The 19,180-nt window shown below is 43.3% G+C and overlaps 1 protein-coding gene across 1 annotated transcript in view; it reads right to left on the bottom strand.

Moving 5' to 3' along the window:
- Nucleotides 1–839: 839 nt before the first annotated feature.
- Nucleotides 840–19,180, bottom strand: part of ANKS6 (ankyrin repeat and sterile alpha motif domain containing 6) — a 33,561-nt gene continuing 15,220 nt past the window's right edge. Inside the window, exons 8-16 of the mRNA XM_054985765.1 lie at nucleotides 19,010–19,059; nucleotides 16,988–17,191; nucleotides 15,637–15,802; nucleotides 11,676–11,845; nucleotides 10,745–10,934; nucleotides 8,928–8,995; nucleotides 4,426–4,542; nucleotides 3,038–3,131; nucleotides 840–2,212 (exon numbers count right to left, since the gene is read on the bottom strand). Of these exons, the coding sequence (XP_054841740.1) occupies nucleotides 2,163–2,212; nucleotides 3,038–3,131; nucleotides 4,426–4,542; nucleotides 8,928–8,995; nucleotides 10,745–10,934; nucleotides 11,676–11,845; nucleotides 15,637–15,802; nucleotides 16,988–17,191; nucleotides 19,010–19,059 (1,109 nt within the window). The 3' untranslated portion in view covers nucleotides 840–2,162. The remainder of the gene's footprint in view (nucleotides 2,213–3,037; nucleotides 3,132–4,425; nucleotides 4,543–8,927; nucleotides 8,996–10,744; nucleotides 10,935–11,675; nucleotides 11,846–15,636; nucleotides 15,803–16,987; nucleotides 17,192–19,009; nucleotides 19,060–19,180) is intronic.

Below are 19,180 nucleotides of genomic sequence, written 5' to 3'. Positions count from 1 at the left end.
CACGTTACAAAGAGTGAAGTTACACTTTCCCCCAACACCTTTCTTTGGTTTGCACATAAATGTATGTGCCTAAAAAAAAAGATACACTTCCTGCATCTGAGATGATAATTTCTGACTCAAGAAAATTCACACTGAAATAAATATTGGTCGTATTTAAGGTGCCACTGGATACTTTTTTTTTTTTATAAATTTTTTTATTTTTCATAACTACAAAACACTACACCAGACTATCACAAGGAAAGGGAAGAGGGAAGGGACAAAGGGGAGTGGAAAAAGAAAAAGGGGGGGGGAATGAACTACAAACACTAAACACTACACTTCAATGTTTCCCTTCATACTGTCATAATACAAAAATAGCTCCATAGAATAATGATGGAGTGGTTAATCATACAGAGAATAAACATTTCAAATTCTGATTAAACTTTCCTCCCCCTTCTGGGTCCCGGACGCAATTCTCTCTGTGCAACTGCTGTTGCAATGCTCTCCTCCCCCCCCCTCCGGCTCCTCCTTTTCTTCGTTCTTGGTGCAGCAGAGTTCTGGGTTTTTATTCTCAAAATCCTTTAGTTGATCTTCTGATAATATCTTATAGGCCTGATCTTTATATCTGAACCATATTCCTTCCGGGAATAACCATTTGTACTTTATTCCATGGTCCCTCAGAAGAGCTGCAAACTTTTTATATTTAAAACGCCGTTTCCGGACTAGAAATGGAACATCCTTCAAAATCTTGACTTTCAAACCCATAAAGTCCAAATCCGCATTGTATGAGTTATATAGGATGGTGTCCCGAATCTTTTTAGTTGAAAAGTCAATAATGATCTCACGAGGCAACTGTCGCTTTGTTGCATATTTTGAAGAAGCCCGACGGACCTCCAAAATGGCGCTTTTAACCTCTTCTTTAGTCGTCCTCGCGGGTGTCGCCAGTAGTTCCGAGACCAAATCCCACAGATCCTCATTTTCCTCCTCTTTCACGTTTTGGAGACGCAAAATTGTCTGCGTTCGTTCCACTTGTAGCCCGATCAGTTGGTTCTCCACCAACTTCAGCTCCTTTTTTGTAGCCTTCACAAGTGACGCACTTTCCAGAGCAGACTTTTCTGCCCCCCCCGCTGCTGCCTTAATGGTTTTCACCTCGCTTTCAATTAAGCCCACCCTTTGATCAGTTTCGTTCAGCTTGTCAATAAAGGGTTTTATGGCTTCCACCACCGCCCTGCGCACCAATTCTTCGAGCGACTCCCCTTTCTGCAAGGTGGCCGAGATTGACTTACCGAGAGCGGGACTTTGCTTCTTTGCTGCCATTTGGGGGGGGGGGGGCGCCAACAAAATTCTGGAACTCCACGAAGGGGAAGAGCGAGTCTTCTTCAGATCAACCTCTCCTTCACAAACGCTTGTAGAACAGAAGGGATTCGCTTGTTTACAGGCTTCCGCCTGTTTCTTTTACTTGCCGTTTCTCGTTGCCCGGCGGCACTCGAGGCGCCGCGCACATCTGCCGGCCTCCATAGGGACAAACGGGCAATTCCCTCCCCGCATTGATTTCGGGGAGTTCTTCCCGCCGCGTCCCGGACCCTGGCTCCCTCCCTGGGAGTCCTGGGGGCTAATCCTTGCAGATCAGCCGCCCGGTCAGGGTGCCCGGTCGTTTCCTCCCGGACCAGCCGAGAGGAGCGTCCGGCATGGCTGAGAAAACGAAACCGAATCCCGGTGCCACTGGATACTTGTTTTACTTTGCAGCTACAGACGAATGCAGCTACTCATCTGGAATAAAAAAAAACCATTTAACTATAAGCAGAACCCATAAGTCGCAGATTCTTTTGTGCCTCCTTCCGCACTGTTCTCTTTCTTGGCAACAGCGACCAGTGTCTTGTAAGAGCTCCCCTTCTGCATTTTTACAAAGTCACCCTGCATCTTCTTGTATCACAGTCCATTCTTGACTGTCTTCCACAGCCTTCTGAGAACACCCAAATGTGTTGTTAACTTCAGTTCTGTGAACAGCTCAGTTAATTGCCAGGCCAGCTTTGCAGAATGAAAGGATATTATTGCCAGTGCCTTCCCTACAAAATCCATAGTGAGACACTGCTGGAAAGGTGCACTTGGTGCATTTTCTTCCAGACACCTGGATTCAATCACCCATGCTCCAGACTTCGGAATAGGACATTTTGGCACAAAGGCTACCTCTTGGTAGGAGAAGGCTCCTGTGCTCTTACCCAGCATCCTGGTGCTGAAAACAGAAAAGGTGTCAGTTATTATTTAGTTTCAGGTGGTTAGCCATTTTGGTCTGTTGTAGAAGAGCAAGATTCGGGTCCATCAGCGCCTTCAACTCGATTTCCAGGGTATGAGCTTTCGAAAGTCAAAGCTCCCTTCATCATTATTTAGTTTCTTATGCAAGCCATTAAATGTCAAGGCAATTTAAAACTAATCTCTACTTGGCTACCAAAGGGACCCGTAATAAACAAATCTAATCACATAAGTTGTCTGCCCCTTATTATTCTTACCTCCTCAGTCTCCCTAAGACTGAGATATGTCTGTACCTTTAAATGTTATGATGAGTTGGGAGAAGAATGAAACCATTTTCTCCTTCAGTCCTTAAGTTCTCTCTCTCCCCTCACCTGTTGTATTAAACATCTGTATTCCATCAAGTAATGAACAAGATAAGATTAAAATACTGGAGAAGGAGTTTGTGGGAGAAGCCAAAGCTTTTTTATCTCCTAACAGCAATATAATGGTTCACAGTGTATCTCCATTTGCAAGTGAACAAATAAAATACAGCTCAATGTGATATTGAAGCAATGGAATGAAAGTTGGTATGCACATTCAAGACAACTTCTTTCAAGAACAGATCCTCCACACCCATTTTCAAAAAACCAAGAAAATATGTAACATGTAACACAATGTATTGAAAACTCTGATAGCAGAATGGAGGGCATGATTATATATAACTTGTTCAAACCTAAACTTCCCTCCCAAAACCTCTTTCAAGAAGCCCAAAAATGAGAAAGAACTCTCTGTGTACTTCATTGGTAATAAATAAGCACCCTCTACTTACACTGAGGTTTTCCAGGGCTGGTGTTACTAACACTGCTTTCAAAGGACGAGTGGAAGTTGTGTATAGTCTCCTGTAAAATTTTTCTCTCTCGTCCCTGATGAAAAAAACATAATTAAACCAGAAGCACTCAGAAATACGCACTCAATATATGACTCTACGTATGAAATTGTTGCTAAGGAACATGTCTCAACTTGCATCTTTGGGAATGCACCTTGGTGTCCTATAATGGGTGGGGAATGAACAAAGCTAATACTGGTGCCAACACACAAAGCTTGTTCCTCCTGTCTGTTTTTGGCACACTATATTCTAGGTTATACAAGGGAGTCTCAAAACAGTGTCATTAATTCTAAGATTCCAGTGGATGGGACACTGTGCTATTATTGATCTCGGACAAGGGGATGGTTTTTCTGGAGTTCACCTGCTGCACCCAAAGTAGTTAATATCAGTTTTATAATAAAGATTATTGGTACCTTTCAGTTCAGCAATGTAAAAGACAAACACCCTGCAAATCATCATTCTCATTATTTCAAAAAAAGAAAGGAAGGTAGACTCACAAATGGTTCAAAGGATACTTTAATAGGCTACCAAGGTGTCAATTTGAAAACAACTACATGACATATATTTGTTAGAAGTTCTTGTTTACGGTAATGGCACGGGAGTTAATTTTTGTGAGATCATCCTGCAGCATTGCGATAATGTACAAAGGCCTGCCAACCTGTTCATGGGGACAACTGTGCAGTTTCTCATCACACAATTGTCCACCTGGCTGGAATCAGAGGCATGGATTGGTCCCACTCATGTAGCCATCTCAAACCGATTTAAATAGATAAAATAAATAAATACATGGTGCCAGGCCTGTAAGCATTACAACAACTCTGTGGGATAAAGCCAGGGAAAACCAGCTTCCATGCTGCTTCTTTAACATCTGAAAGGCAACACTGAACGCTTGATGCTGCATTCTACTGCACCAGACTATTGGTCTATCAAGGTCAGTGTTGTCTACTCTAACTGGCAGCAGCTCTCCAGTGTCTCAGGTAGAGCTTGCCTGAATTTTTTTTTTAGCTGAAGATGCTCGGGATTGAACCGGGGACACTCCGTATGCAAAGTGGATACTCTACTGCTGAGCCATGGACCCTTTCTAACTCTTGGCTTTTGGTAGTTCAAGCCAGTTTCCAGAAACAAACTAGCTTCTTCACTAGAATTTGCAGCTAGCCTGCATCCCTTGAGACAAGAGAGCTCAGTTATCCCTGAGCCATCCCCAAAAGGCAAAACTCTTCGGCATCTTAACACACAGCAGTCCCTGAGCCATCATGGTACCACCAAGAGTCCTCACCCTGTTTTACAAGCAGGGAATAGCAGCATTCAGTATATAAGCTGTTCTGAAATACCTTTCCAGCATTCAGCTCAGAAATTGCTGCCAGAATTTGTTGTCTAGAACCATCTGTTTTGATTCCCAGTTCCTTCAAATCACCATCTGTAAGTGTAAGAAAAGCTTCCATATCCACCTGTGAAATAGAAATCCATAAATATATCGTTTCCCTCTTATATTATGAGCGGTCCAGTGGAATGAGACAGCACAGATGCACCCTACTCTCCAATTCAGTCTCAACAAGTTTCAAAGCTCCCACAGTCTTGTATCTTTCATTCCTCTTCAGAGGTTGGTGAAGTTTTGTTGCTAACAATTGCTCCATTAGCTGAAGTGACAAAGATTCAGGCTTCATCCAGACATTTCAATGAATTCCAATTAAGCCAAGATTGTAGATAAACATGGTTTACTACTAAGCTTGCACCTCCCTTCTTGAGCAAAACATGATTGCAAGTTTCCTGCTGTGAAGTAGGAATGCAGGTACCCAGCAGAACCAATATTTGTTTACTTCTCCGAAGGTTGGGATTGTAAATCATGGCTTAACCCAGATTTAGAATCGTCTATATTGGTGTTTGGTGTATTTCAGGAATCTTGGTCCTGAAAAACACCAGGCTAACAAAATATACCCTACAATAGCCCTGCAGAGAAGATTAGCATATCAAGCACCAATCCATATGCAAAAGAACCTCCTCATGATACAGTGAATCCTCCTGCCATTAGCATTCCACACCCTGGGAAACTCTTACAGGATGACTCAGCCCAAACCCTCCTTCCTGAGTAGATATAAATTACCTGCCAACATCTTTTCCACACTGTGACACTGAGAGATCTCTGTCTTTTGGTGCTACACCTCTGAAGATGCCAGTCACAGTTGATGGCGAAATGTCAGGAACTACAATGCCAAGACCATGGCGATACAGCCCGGAAAATCCACAACAACCATTGGTCTATATGGACTATGCAAATGCTGGTGAGGAATCCAGTGCACAGACTATGCAAATTCTGATTCACCCGAGCACCTGCACTTGTTCATCACAGGAAACTCAACGTTTGTTTCAAACCAAGAAAGCTTAATTGCATTCTCCACGAGATGGAAGGAGAACGGGGAAGAGGGTGTGCAAGCCCAGCCACAAGCCATGCCTGTTCACAAATCTTGGCTTAACTGGAGCCTGCTGTGATGTCTGAGGGCAACTCTAATAAAGACACAGAAATACAGAGCTGGAAGGTATCCCCGGGGTTATCTATCCCAGTCCCCTGCATAATCCCAGAAATTCACAGCTATCTCCCATCCTCACCTACCGCAGTAGCCCCTGCTCTATGCCCAGAGCAGAATGTCCTAGCTTACAGTGTGGTCCAAAGACTTACATCCTTCCAAGTCCATGGGTTTAGATGGGTGTAATTCTTCTTAGGATGGCATTGTAAGGCTGTAATTCTAAACACACTTATTAGGAAGCAAGTCTCATTGACTTCAGTGGGACTTATTTCTGAGTATACATATTGAGAATTGCAGTGTAAGAGATCTAACCGTAAACAAGAAGTCCCTTAGCTTAAAACTTGTATCTGCCATCAAATCACAAGGTGACCGTTTCAGTTTAAAAAAACACGATGGTGGGGGGAAGACAGGAGAGAGGTTTATAAAATTATGCAAGGGGCAATAGAGAGTGGATAGAGAGAACTTCTTCTTTCTCTCCCATAATGCTAGAACTCAAGGGCAATCAATGAAGCTGAAGGGCAACAGATTCAGAATGGAAAAAAGGAAGTATTCCTTTACTCAACGGGGGATTAAAATGTGGAATTTGCTGCCAATGACTGTAGCGATGGCCATAGACACAGATGGCTTTAAAAGGGGACTGGACAAAGTCACTGAGGATAGGTCTATCGGTGGCTACTATCCGTGGTGACTAGAGGGAACGTCCATATTCAGAGGCAGAAACCTTCTGAATACCAGTGCTAAGAGGCAACATCCGGGGAAGGTCTGAGCCTCTGTGCCCTGTTGCTGGCCGTTCACAGTAACTTACTAGCCACTGTGTGAGACAGAATGAGGGACTGGATGGACCACTGGTCTGATCCAGCAGGGCTCTTCTTACCTTCTTATGTCCTCAGGCAAGCCACTTTCTCTCTCCCTGAGTGCCTTCCCTCACCCCTCTCCTCCGAGCAATACAAAGATAATAATGCTGTCCTACCTTATAGCATTATTGTAAGAATCACCGATCTAAAACACTGCATAAATGCTAAATATTATTTCCTATACTTCATATGCAGGCCAGTATTAGACACTAAGGAAAACATGTTAAATATTCTATTAAACTAGTCTTTAGCGGAAACTGTACATTTGCTACGCACAACTGTTCCCAAGATTTGTATTAAAAAGATTACAATGAGTACAAACTAAGTTGACAAATAATATACCAGTGGTTCCTTACCTTCTCAATTATGAGGACTTCTTTTTAATATGCAAAAATGTTGTGCCCCCCATATGATAGTAGTTGTACTATTAGTATTCACTGACTGAGAAAAAACTTAAGGACAAAACCACAAAAATAGCAATGCTTAATGTGCAAATGGATTTAAGGACCCCTTGCAATAACTCTGCACCCCCTCAGGGGTCCCTGGCTCCCAGGCTGGGAACCGCTACAATACACAATTATTTTTTCCTATGGGATTTTAAAAGGTTTAAGTTATCGGAAAATAGGCTTCACTGAACACCAAATCATTTCTCCATTTGAGCTCAAAAGCACACAGCAACATAAGCCTAAAGCTTTTGCAATCCTTTTCAGGGGCACTGGCCTGGAAAAGAACAACCATACATATTCTTTCTTTATGCCCATGAAATATCAGTTACGTTTAACAAAACTCAGGCACATTAATTTAATTCCCTTTGTAAGTTCTGTAAAATTATTCGTTGTTGAGGCCAGTTCATTGCCATGTGATCAAACTGTGGCATTTCCGCAGACAGCCAAACCAAACATATACTTAGCAAGCAATCCTAGGTAGGTCTACTCAGAAGTAAGTCCCATTTTATTTGATGTGACTTCCTCCCAGGAAAGTGTTCTTAAGATGGTCAGCATGTCCCTGGGCGAGTTACTTTCTCTACCACAGTTTCTCATTTGCAACATGGGAATGTTAATGTACTTTTGAGAACTGTTCAGGCCTCTGAAGAATTTTTATCTGATTCCTAGCAAACACAATTCTGAAGTTTCTATCAAACACTAATCAAGAGATGATAGAAGGTCTTCCTATTTCACTTAAAGAAAATCGTTTTCAAAAGGTGTGTTGTCCAATGCTGTGTTGTCCCTCTTTTTATATCCACAACCGCCCTGTGAAGGAAGTTAGGCCAAGAGAGAGTGGCTGTCCCAAAGTCACCAGAGCTTCACAGCAGAGTGGAGATTTGACCCCTGATTAGAGATGGGCACAGAACAAAAAAAAATTGAACCAAGAGGTTTGTGGTTCGGGGGTTTCACAAACCACGAACCACAGAACTGGACCAATTATGAATCAGTTCGTGGTTCGTGGGGTTAAAATGCCCCTTTCCGGCCTTAACAGCGGCAGGGAAAGGGGCATTTAACAGTTTAAAGGGCCCTTTCCTGCCTTACAAGTGGCAGTTCCCTTTAAACTATCAACTGGCAGGCGGCAGGGGGGTGCCCCCCTCACCGCCTGCCAGCTGATAGTTTAAAGGGACCTGCCACTGGCAGGCCCCTTTAAACTTCCCAAACCCCAGCCCCTCTACCCCCCCAGCCCCAGCCCCACGCTTACCTTCCCCTGTGGCGTGGCATCTTTCCTCTCCTCCCAGGAGGGGCGGGAAGGCCATTTTTGGCCTCTTCCGCCACCCTGGGGGTCCGCAGGGCGGTGGAAGAGGCTGAAAATGGCCTTACTGCTCCTCAAACGGCCACCGTGGCAGCCATCTGAAGGACAGAGAAGCCGTTTTCGGCCTCCTCTGCTGCCTTTAAACTATCAGCTGGCAGGCAGCAGGGGAGGGGATGCCCCCTGCCAGCTGATAGTTTAAAGGGACCTGCCCTTGCACGTCCCTTAAAGGGGCAGTTTAAAAGGCCCTTTCCCTAGGGAAATGGCCATTTAAACTGTCCCTGTAAATACAACCCAACGAACCAGTATACACTTCGTGGAAGTTCCGTGAAAAGGAGCTTCCACGAACCCTGGTTTGTGAACCCCAAACTGGCCTGGTTTGTGGGTTTTTTTGGATCGTATTTGGGTTCGTGCCCATCTCTACCCCTGATCTCTCCAATTCTAGTATAACACTCTAAGCATCACACTGTTCTGACATCCGTCTTGGATGCTGATATAATGCCCCCCTCTGTAGCTCAATTCAATTGTTATGAACAACTGGCATTTATGAAGAGCACAAACCTATCCCTCTTCCCCTTGTGTGGCATGCTGAGAATGCTCTATTCACCTTTTAAAAGACTAATTCTGAAATAAATAAATACAAAATTGTCATTCTGCGTAAAGCGATTTCAGCTCAACTCAGTGAAGAGATGGGGGTGGGGGGAAGATAAAACAAAGTCTTACCTCCTGCTCTTCAAAAATAGGCTGATACTTCTCAAGCGAGAGCTTTTTCAGGATGCCTGTGAGTTCATCTTTAAGATAAAAAAATAAAGCAAAACAATTTTAATTTGGGGGGTTTATTAATATGGAGGAAACCGTGCACCTCTTTATCAACATGAAATGCAGAACCAATGCTGCAAACAGACAAGGACCATAGCACCCAGACGGGTTTTTATTTATTTTTATTTTATTTACTTTAGGCTTTTATTCCGCTCTCCCCACCAGTGGGCTCAGGGTAGATTACAGCAGTTTAAAACACATCTTATAATTTATACACTATAAAACAGTAAAAACATTTTAAAATTTCAGGAAACAGCACATCACATGAGACAGTACAATAACTAGATGGCTGTTGTCAACATGTGCTAATTTAAAAAGCTGGATGGTGGACAGCCCTGATAGGGAGGGTTCAGATAACTTCTCTCCAAAACTGCTTCCAGATGCGAATTGCCCATCCTCATGGAAAGCAGGAATCCCCCACATTAAAGGGAAATGCCCACATGATATTGTACTTATTCCAAGCATGACTCATGGCGTTCCCTTTAAAGCGGATTAAGAAGAAACCCGTTTTAATCCAGTTCAAAGAGCTCTCTGCAGAATGACTTTAGGAGAACATCTGTGTTAAGTAGCATAACCACTACAGGACATTTCTGAGAAGGAAACACTAGAAAACTAGTAGGAGTCGATCATATAGCAGTTGGTTCATGCTTGTCTTCCCTCTTCTACATAGAGGGACTGACCTCTAATTGCTCCTCTTTCTGACAATCCAAAACAAAAAAAAGAGTGTCTTGGCTCCTGAAAGACTATCAACATTTATATTATGGCATAAGTTTTGTGTACTAGAGCACACATCTTACATGTGACGAGCTCTTATCCATAAAAACAGATTCCGTAATAAAAATGTGTTGGCCTTTAAGATGCCGGCTTATTTCAGGGGAAACCATCTTATTATGACCCAGGTTCCTTGAAGAATTTCAACATTTTATTTTTATTTATTCAATTTATATACCGCCCATCCCCAGGGGCTCTGGGCGGTGAACAGTTAAAATCGATAAAAACAAAAACTAAAATCAATATACAAATAATAAAACAAATTAACAAGGTGCAGTGGTGGGGAGAACCTTCCCCACCCCAAAGGTGGGAGGCCGACATGGCACCGCCCCCTTCAATCACCAAACGCCTGGTGGAACAGCTCTGTCTTACAGGCCCGGCGGAACGATGATATGTCCCGCTGGGCCCGGGTTTCCATTGACAGAGCATTCCACCAGGCTGGGGCCAGGACTGAAAAGGCCCTGGCCCTGGTTGAAGCGAGGCGGGCTTCCTTAGGGCTGGGGACCACAAGTAAATATTTATTCGCTGATTGGAACGATCTCCGGGGAACGTACAGGGAGAGGCGGTCCCAGAGATATGCCGGTCCCAACCCACTCAGGGCTTTAAAGGTAAGAACCAACACTTTGAACCTGATTCGGAATTCAACTGGAAGCCAGTGCAGCATGTTATAATAACCAAGAAGTGAATGATATGATCAGCAAATTCCTGCACTGAATTGTACAGATCGCAGGTGGCAGACTGCATGCTTGAACATACACCAACGTCCTGGTCTGTGAACAAATCAGTATGTCAGGGAGAAGGGCTCTAGTCTAATTTTCTCTCTGTCACCCAAGAATTGATTTCAATGGGCTTAGACTAAAGTAACTCTACTTAGGATTTCACTGTTAGTGTCAGTTCAGCAAAAGATGGATTACGGGATCCTCCTGACCACGTAGCTCAATACTACTTACCTTCATCTGTCAGTGTACCACTGCTTGAACCACCACTGCTCTTCCCTTGCCTGTGAGAGGAGGACAGAGAGGAATCTGCACTGTGAACCTTGGGGGACGGCGACGGCGACTGTGAGGGCGTGAGAGTCGGGGATGTGCTTTTCGAAGTAGAGGAATTCTCGGAGGGAGGATTTTTGTTCACTTCTAACTTCTGTTTGGTTAATCACACAAAGAAAAATTCTTGTCACTGAATCTTACCATATGATTATTATTTAAAAAAATAAACGCTTGCATGAAATGGAGAAGAGCACATAATTCTCTTGGATATTTTTATCTCCTTATATAAGTAGGCTCTATGGCAATTAATTTTCATACTGATGAAAACTGGTTTTTCTCAAACATTAGTGGGGTGATTTACACAACTGGAATATGTTAAAAAGAAAAACCGCGTGGGCTATGGAGCAGCATTTGTGTGGTTTGCAGTAGGATGGGGTTTAGATTCCTCCTTCCAACTAGTATCTCTGCTCTCCTTTTAGACCAGTGCCAGAACCTTGCATATCAAATTATTTTTAAAAGCACAAAGAGATTGCCAAATGAAGTCAAACAAATCCAGAATACAGTTTCCCACATCCAGAGTTTTGGCCTTCTCTGAACTATACCAGCAGCTGTGTCCTCCTCGGCAAAGTGGCTGGAGAGCTGCAGTTAATGGTGAACCTGGCATTGTCACCATTTTTGATTCTCTCCGATTCATTTTGAAAAATTACTATATTAAGATGATTAAACTGCCCCAGAGGCATCTCAAGGAATTTCTTAAAGAGAGATACTGGCTTCATACCTACAGGCCCAGTTCAGCAACGTTAGGTAACAGAGAATCATACAGTTGAGGCATGCCCCAGTACTTCCATTGTTAGATCCCAGCTACAATGCCAACAAGAACAGGAAACTCAAAAACCTTTAGAATGTGTCCGTTGCCAACGGCTTGTGCACTTTCCACATCTGGAAGAGAAGGCGAAGGAGCTGGCCCTGCTGCCGTTTGTTGTCGGTTGGGTTTCTGTTCAGGTATACCAGCTGCTTTTTTCCTTTGAGCAGCGATTTGAGACAAAACACTGTCCGTATTGCCACCTAAGGGGGGAAATATCATACATAACGATAATGTGCACAATTTCAACATAAAACAATTTCTACTGCCGATTTTGATGGATTTTTAAAATTAGGTTGGGTTTTTTTTATATTTCTTCTTGCTGGTTTCTTTATTGTTCATGACTGTGGTAGTTTGGGGTGGGGTGTTTTTTTTTACTCACTGCATTTCTCCTGTGTTTCTGACATGATATTGCTCTCAATCGTGTTGCAAGCCAACTTAGGTGATCAGGTATAGTGCAGAAGGGTGGGATAATTTTTTAATATGTCAGCATTTTCAACATTAAACTAAGCTATTTACAAAAAATGGAATTTTTATTTGCAGGACAGATATTTTTTATATCCTATCATATTGAGAAGTTTGATTGATGTGGAAAGAGTGAATAAATCATTAGCTTAGAGAGGGAGAAAGATTTGCAACTGGAAGGCTATGCATGTCTCTATTGCCAGATGCAAACCAACAGTTATGACTAGGGATGCCAGTCCCCCACCATGGGCGAGGGATCCCCCACTCCCACTCTCCACCCCCCACCCCCGCTTACCTGGCCGGCAGGGGGGAACATGCCTCCCAGGGTGCAGTCCCATATAGTGCAGTGTGCTCCCGTGTGGTGAAGCAAGCTCCTGGGCAGTACGGTGTGCTCCCAAGTGCCACAGTAGGTCCGATTCTGGCAGATTCAGGCCTGATTCAACCCAAATCGGGCATGTATTGGGCACTCTGCGCACGCACGATGGCGGGAGGCATAAGGTAAGAGCCGGACCTCCGACCTCCCACCCAGGGGGTCGGAGGACCTGGTAACCCTAGTTATGACAGCCAGTGTGGTATAGCGGTTTGATTGTTGGATTAGGATCTGGGAGGCCCTAGTTCAAATCCCCACTCTGCCATGGAAGTTCACTGGATCCTCTTTGGGAAGAAAGGCTGGATATAAATGAAGTAAATAAACAAAATGTGCAAGATGTGCTACAAGATGGAATAGGGTCCAGGTCAGAGGTGTGACTGAACTGGGCCACGGAGGCTGTTACATAGAAGGTACTAAGGCCATGAAGCAGGCCTAAAGAAAACATTCACAAGTGGTATCAGGATGTACAGGAAAAAAATATCCTTCACAGACAGGCAAGCCAGATTGAGAAAGAGAAAGGCTGGTGTGATACACAGTTTAATTGATCTGGATAAACAAACTGGCTACTTTCTACTTCTTTTCATAGGAATTACTGAGAAGTAGGGTCTTATTCAGGCTCATCAGTGTCAAGAATATAAGCTTGATGCAGTCACTGAAAAGTTAAAATTTTTACTTTGCAACCATGGCAATATATTCATTTAACCAAGATTGCATCAGATCTTTAGATGGCATATTATATACCGAACAAAATGCTGTGTACTGTACAATCCACCTTTCGCATACTTGTTTCATATTTGCCTTTCAAAGCCACTCTGAAGAGGCATAAAATAGTTAAAATGAGCACCTATCACTTAATGCTATCCATCTGGCTAGCTACTGTAAACTGTCTAGCAGAAAAACAAAAAGGGCGTGACTTCCCGCTATAAGAGCTGACAACACAATAGGGAAGATAGCAATACACAGTAAACAGTTTGCAGAAATAATTACATGAAGTTTACTTCCGACCTATTATAAAGACAACAGTGTTTACACCAAAGTAAATATATATATTTACTTTGAGAGAGAGAGAGAGAGAGAGAGAGAGAGATCTCAAAGTAAATATAAAGACAACAGTGTTTACACCAAAGTAAATATTTTAAATCTTTATAATAGGTCGGAAGTAAACTTCATGTAATTATGTCTGCAAACTGTTTACTGTGTATTGCTATCTTCCCTATTCTGTTGTCAACCTGTAAACTGTCTGGCAAGTGAAAACATAATTACACCATTACAACTGTTTGATTTTGTGCAAAGGATTTGAAAGGATAGAAACATGCAGGGTCTAGATCTTCAGAGTTATGCAATATGGAATGTGAGTTGTTAACAATATAACAAAATATCTCTTTTTAGCAGAGTGACAATGAGAAGAGTGAAGAAAATCTTGAAGGTGAGAGCCTTATACATTTATTGTCAGATCATGAAGATCAAGCAGTCTGAATTACTACACTGAAATGAGTAGGTGTCTGTGATCAGTCACATTTCATGGACCACAGACCATGGACCATTCACAGACCCACCCTGGTTCGTGGACTGGTTTGTCGGTCCGTGGTCCGTCACTTCCAGGGGCTCTAGCAGCACCCCATTCGCACTCAGAGATGCCAAACTTGCAGCATGTCTTCAGCAGGTTCTCAAAGTAGCCACCCCCAAGAAACTTCAGTACATAAATAGGAGCCGCAAACGCCACTTGACTTGCATTGGCTTGCAGCAATTTAGCAGAGCCCTAGGCTAGCCCAACACCTCAAAATCAAATAAGAATTGAAAGGGGGAAAAATGAGACAGAAGAGTGAGCCCTCAAGGAGACCAATAAGCTTGCACCCAGAGCCTGACTGCAGCTCTGAGACTGGGCTGGGGCACAGCCCTAGGCTAGCCCACTGCCCCACAAGCAAATAAGAATTGAAAGGGAAAAAAGGAGAAACAAGAATGAGCCTTCAGCTGAGGAAACCCAATAAGCTTGCTCCCACCCAGAGCCTTGCTGCAACACAAACCCCAAGCCTCCCACTGGCACAATCCGGAAAAAACTCCCACAAGCAGATCCTCTGAGCCGATAACCAGCTGGAAAGTGAAACTGTGGCTCTGCACTGTGTCTGTCTTATTTACTAAACACTCACATAGAGAATAGTGGGAGCTCTCTGGTAGGCAGCCAGAGCTGCCTATCAAGGTTTTCAGGGTAAGATTGGTGTGTTTCAAGGGAAGGTCTGCAGATGGCTCCTACATTGCCTAGGGAACTGATTGCTCAGTTCTGGGATGGCTGGTCTCACGGACCCACGGACCTCTCAAATTTCATCATGTCCGTGGAAAAAGGCGTGTCCCATGACCCGCCGGCTCATGAACGCTGAACCAGCCCAGTCTGTGTAAAATTTTGGTCTATTTTTCAGTTCATGCCCACCTCTAGCTACTAATGAATCCTAATATCCGTTACCCACTAGCTTCCTTTGGTGTTATAACCATCTCCCTCTCACAGCTCTTTGTCTGTGAAAGACCCATCTCCTTCGCTCTGCATCATCCCCCTCTTCCAGACTCCATTAGCCACCCTCCTTCTTTTGTCTGCTGAAGTAAACAGAAATCTCATACTGCCCCACAGCAAATAAGAGGGGAGCGCAGGGAACAGGATTAGGGGAGGTGCGGGAGATGCATCTCCTTATGATATTTAATTTTCCTAAGCTGAGATCTTCTGCTTGCTTTTATCAGGATGAACTTCTTTCCACAGAAACTATACCTGGAACCTATTTAGGCTACAATATGATTTGGTCACAAGTTTTATATCTGCTAAAGCAACAATTCAGGTAAAAGAAATAATGGCACTCTTCCCAGATACTGATTTGAGTCCAGTAGCCAACAAGATTTCCAGTGTATAAGCTTTCAAGAGTCAATGTTCCCTTCATCAGATTTGACCCTCGAAAGCTTATAAGCTGAAAAATTCGTTGGCCTTTACGGTGCTACTGGACTCGCATCTTCCTCTTCTACTATCATGGCTATCCAGCTGAAACTGTCTTCCCAAGTAACAAGAACCAAAGTGTGTTTCAAAATCAATTAATTATACATTTAAGATAGACTTTGGTTGGGTATCTGAGTCAGTTCAAATATTTGTATTCTTTATATTCAGAGTCAAAATATATGCACCTGATTTATTGTGCATTTCTCCACCATGTCTGTTAACGCCTGCTATGCTGTTGGATCCTCCAGAAGAATGGGGAGAATGGTTGAAATTGCTGGACGGAGAGGGGGTAGGAGGTCTTCTGACAAAGGCGGATAGTTTAATGGGCCTCGTACCTCTGCTTAAGGATGCCTGAAAAACAAGAACAGAGATGTTCACAGGGTTGTTGTGAAAATAAAATTAAATAATCCCTTGTTTACAGACCTGAGTTCCCTCGAAGAAGGAGTAGTAGAAACCCATGAATTTCCTTCATTTGTCCTCTTTCACTCTATTCCAGGCTTCAGGCCTGCACTGCCAATCCTGAGTTAGCAATAAAACTAAAGGTAGTAAACAATCTGCCTGTGAGAAAACATCCCAAGGACAGGTCCTGGCACTTGTGTTCAGTTAGGCCGCAGCAATCTAGGCAAGCCTCGAAGTCGTTGGATCTCGCTGGCTGACAGAGAAATTTGCAAATGTGTGACCAGCAACTAGCCCCATGGAATGACAGACATCACAAGAGGACTGTGAAGGACCCCAGTCTGCAGAAGAGGGATGCAGCAAGCCTATCTTTGCTTGATTTTCCACTGTTGTGTAACCACCACCCTTGTAAAACTTTTATCACAAGCTATTTATTCTGTTCTTGGGTATCCTGTGAACCTAAAGCACAGTTTGGGAGGCCTTGACTGTAAGGTAAGACAGAAGAGAGGGCACCAAATGTGATAAACTAACTTTTTGTCAAATAAACATTCTGGCGGTGGGGGGGATCTCTGGTAATGGAAGTGAACAAGTTTCCAGTTCTCCAAGCCCTGTTCTGCAGGCTGCGCATAAAATAAGAGCCTCCATGCTCTCATGAGAAAACAAATTAAATATATGTTGCTCTCTTATTTTCTGAGTCTAACAAAGCAACTCATCTTTACGTTTAATCAAAAATACATTTTAAAGGATGTCAAGACTATGCAAAAATTCAAAACATCAAAGAAGAAAATAATGTATCTTAACAAGACAGAGTCCAGACTGTTTAGGCTTAAATAAAACCAAACAAAGCGTTATGGTATTCACAGGGCTTTTTTTCAGCTGGAACGTGGTGGAACGGAGTTCCGGAACCTCTTGAAAATGGTCACATGGCTGGTGGCCCCGCCCCCTGATCTCCAGACAGAGGGGAGTTGAGATTGCCCTCCGCGCCGCTGAGCGGCGCGGAGGGCAATCTCAACTCCCCTCTGTCTGGAGATCAGGGGGCGGGGCCACCAGTCATGTGACCATTTTCTCTGCGGGCAACCCACTGAGTTCCACCACCTCTTTTCCCAGAAAGAAAGCTCTGGGTATTCATCAGATTCTTACTTTGTCGGAACTGGCACTGCCGTTGCAGTCGTGACTACTGGTCCTATATGGAACACCAACTCTCATTTGTTCTCCATTGCCATCTTGGTTTGTTTGGGTCCTGTCCGAATTCCACAACTCAAAACTTGAAGGTGGTAAGAAAGGTGGAATGACAGCTTTCAGTTTGTCATTAGGCAGCCTCGTAAATGGAGCCCCACTTCTTAACTGATTGGAGTGGGGAGAGAAAAAGGGATATTTTATATTAATAATATGGAGAATAAGACAATTATATTTATGGTAGTTTATAAGTGTAACAAGAATTAGAGAAAGAATTTTTAAAACAAGCTAATTTTTAAAACAAGCTAATGTTAAAACAAGCTAATTTTAAAAACAAGATGTAAGGCAACATTTAAGGAGGTGATGTATTGTCGAAGGCTTTCACGGCCGGAGAACGATGGTTGTTGGGGGTTTTCCGGGCTGTATTGCCGTGGTCTTGGCATTGTAGTTCCTGACGTTTCGCCAGCAGCTGTGGCTGGCATCTTCAGAGGTGCAGTCTGACAAAGTAGTTGGAAGTGTTGTCCAGTACAGTTGTGCAGTTGTCCTGCACAGGGAAGCCATTGAAATTCACAAGCATAAGCAAAACTTCAACAGGAAAGAAGAAACCTTAAGAATGAACAGAGCATGGGCTCCAGTTCTGAAAAACACCAGGCCAACAAAACACTCCACACCCGACAATAGCCCTGCAGAGAAGATTAGCACATCAAGCACCAATCCATATGCAAAAGAACCTCCTCAGGATTCAGTGAAGCCTCCCGCCATTAGCATTCCACACCCTGGGAAACTCTTACAGGATGACTCAGCTCAACCCCACCCATCCTGAGTAGATACAAATGACCTACATCTTTTCCACACTGTGACACTGAGAGATCTCTGTCTTTTGGTGCTACACCTCTGAAGATGCCAGCCACAGCTGCTGGCGAAACGTCAGGAACTACAATGCCAAGACCACGGCAATACAGCCCGGAAAACCCCCAACAACCATTTAAGGAGGTGCATAGTACATAATAATAAAGTAGAAGGTACCTCAGGAAAAAAGACAATATCCTGGGATTTTTCCAGACCCACCTAGATTTCATATCCACTTCCACAAACACAACTACTGAAAGATTATTGTCCCTTCCTAACAGTTTACCAACCCCAGGATTCATCCCACCTATATTGAACTCCTGGCAATGGAAGGGCCAGCTGGAAGATACTTTCTAAACCAGCAGTGGCCAACTTCTTTTGCTTGGAGAACAGCACCTATTCACGTCCAAATTACTGGGATGCTGGAGTTTGTCTCCACCCCCATGACATCATCACACCATCCCCCTGTAAGTGAAAGCCCCCCCCCAATAAGGACTCAATCAACCCTCTATCATTAGAAATGAGAGATATTGCAGAAGGCTTCTGAGGTCCCTTCTCATTTCTCAGCAGGAAGGACACCTTGAGGTTAAAACTGGCCTCTTACTCTCAGACACAATGCTTTTGGTGAGGCAAGCACCGATCCAGGAACAAGAGCATCCTTTGCCATTAACCAAATTTTAAGGGGTGGCTAATTTTGTAACACTATTCCCTTAAATGGCACCCAAATTTACATACTTCAGGAGAGACTGTTACTCCGACTGGCTTTGCCACTAATTTCTGCTCCAAATTACTTGGACAAACACAGCTGTTTTTTGCAGTAATCCTAGAAAAGGACCTTACTAATCTGACTATACCACCAATGTGATTAACAGTTGCTTTTTATTGTAAAAATACGAACTGTTGTGCATGCCTGATAATATGTTATTGTTAATGATCAGAATACTCTTGATTTTCTTTTGAGTTGCTTAGAAAAGATTTTGCAAAATTGACTCAATAAAGGAAGCCACAGCCTTTAGTTTGCAAGACTTGAACAAGGCTGTTAATGATAAGGAAACAACTTGACAGCACATAACGCACAGGTAAGATCTGCAGTGCAGCCTGCAAAATTCTTGGTATACCTGCAGTACTATAACTTACCACTGTGGTCAATAGTTCATCATCATTTCCTGCCTTTCTATTGCCTAGACCTGAAAAACACATTAATGATGTTATTTTAAATCTACTCAAATAATTCAAGCAAAATTCTTCTAGGTTAAATGTTGAAACTATTTTTGCAAAGAACATAAAGATTGAGGTTTATCCCTGGCA

This window comes from Eublepharis macularius, chromosome 7 (genome assembly GCF_028583425.1).
Source record: "Eublepharis macularius isolate TG4126 chromosome 7, MPM_Emac_v1.0, whole genome shotgun sequence".
NCBI lineage: Eukaryota > Metazoa > Chordata > Lepidosauria > Squamata > Eublepharidae > Eublepharis > Eublepharis macularius.
Note: the sequence above shows the minus strand (reverse complement) of the source record. Positions and strands in the feature narration are given on the sequence as shown.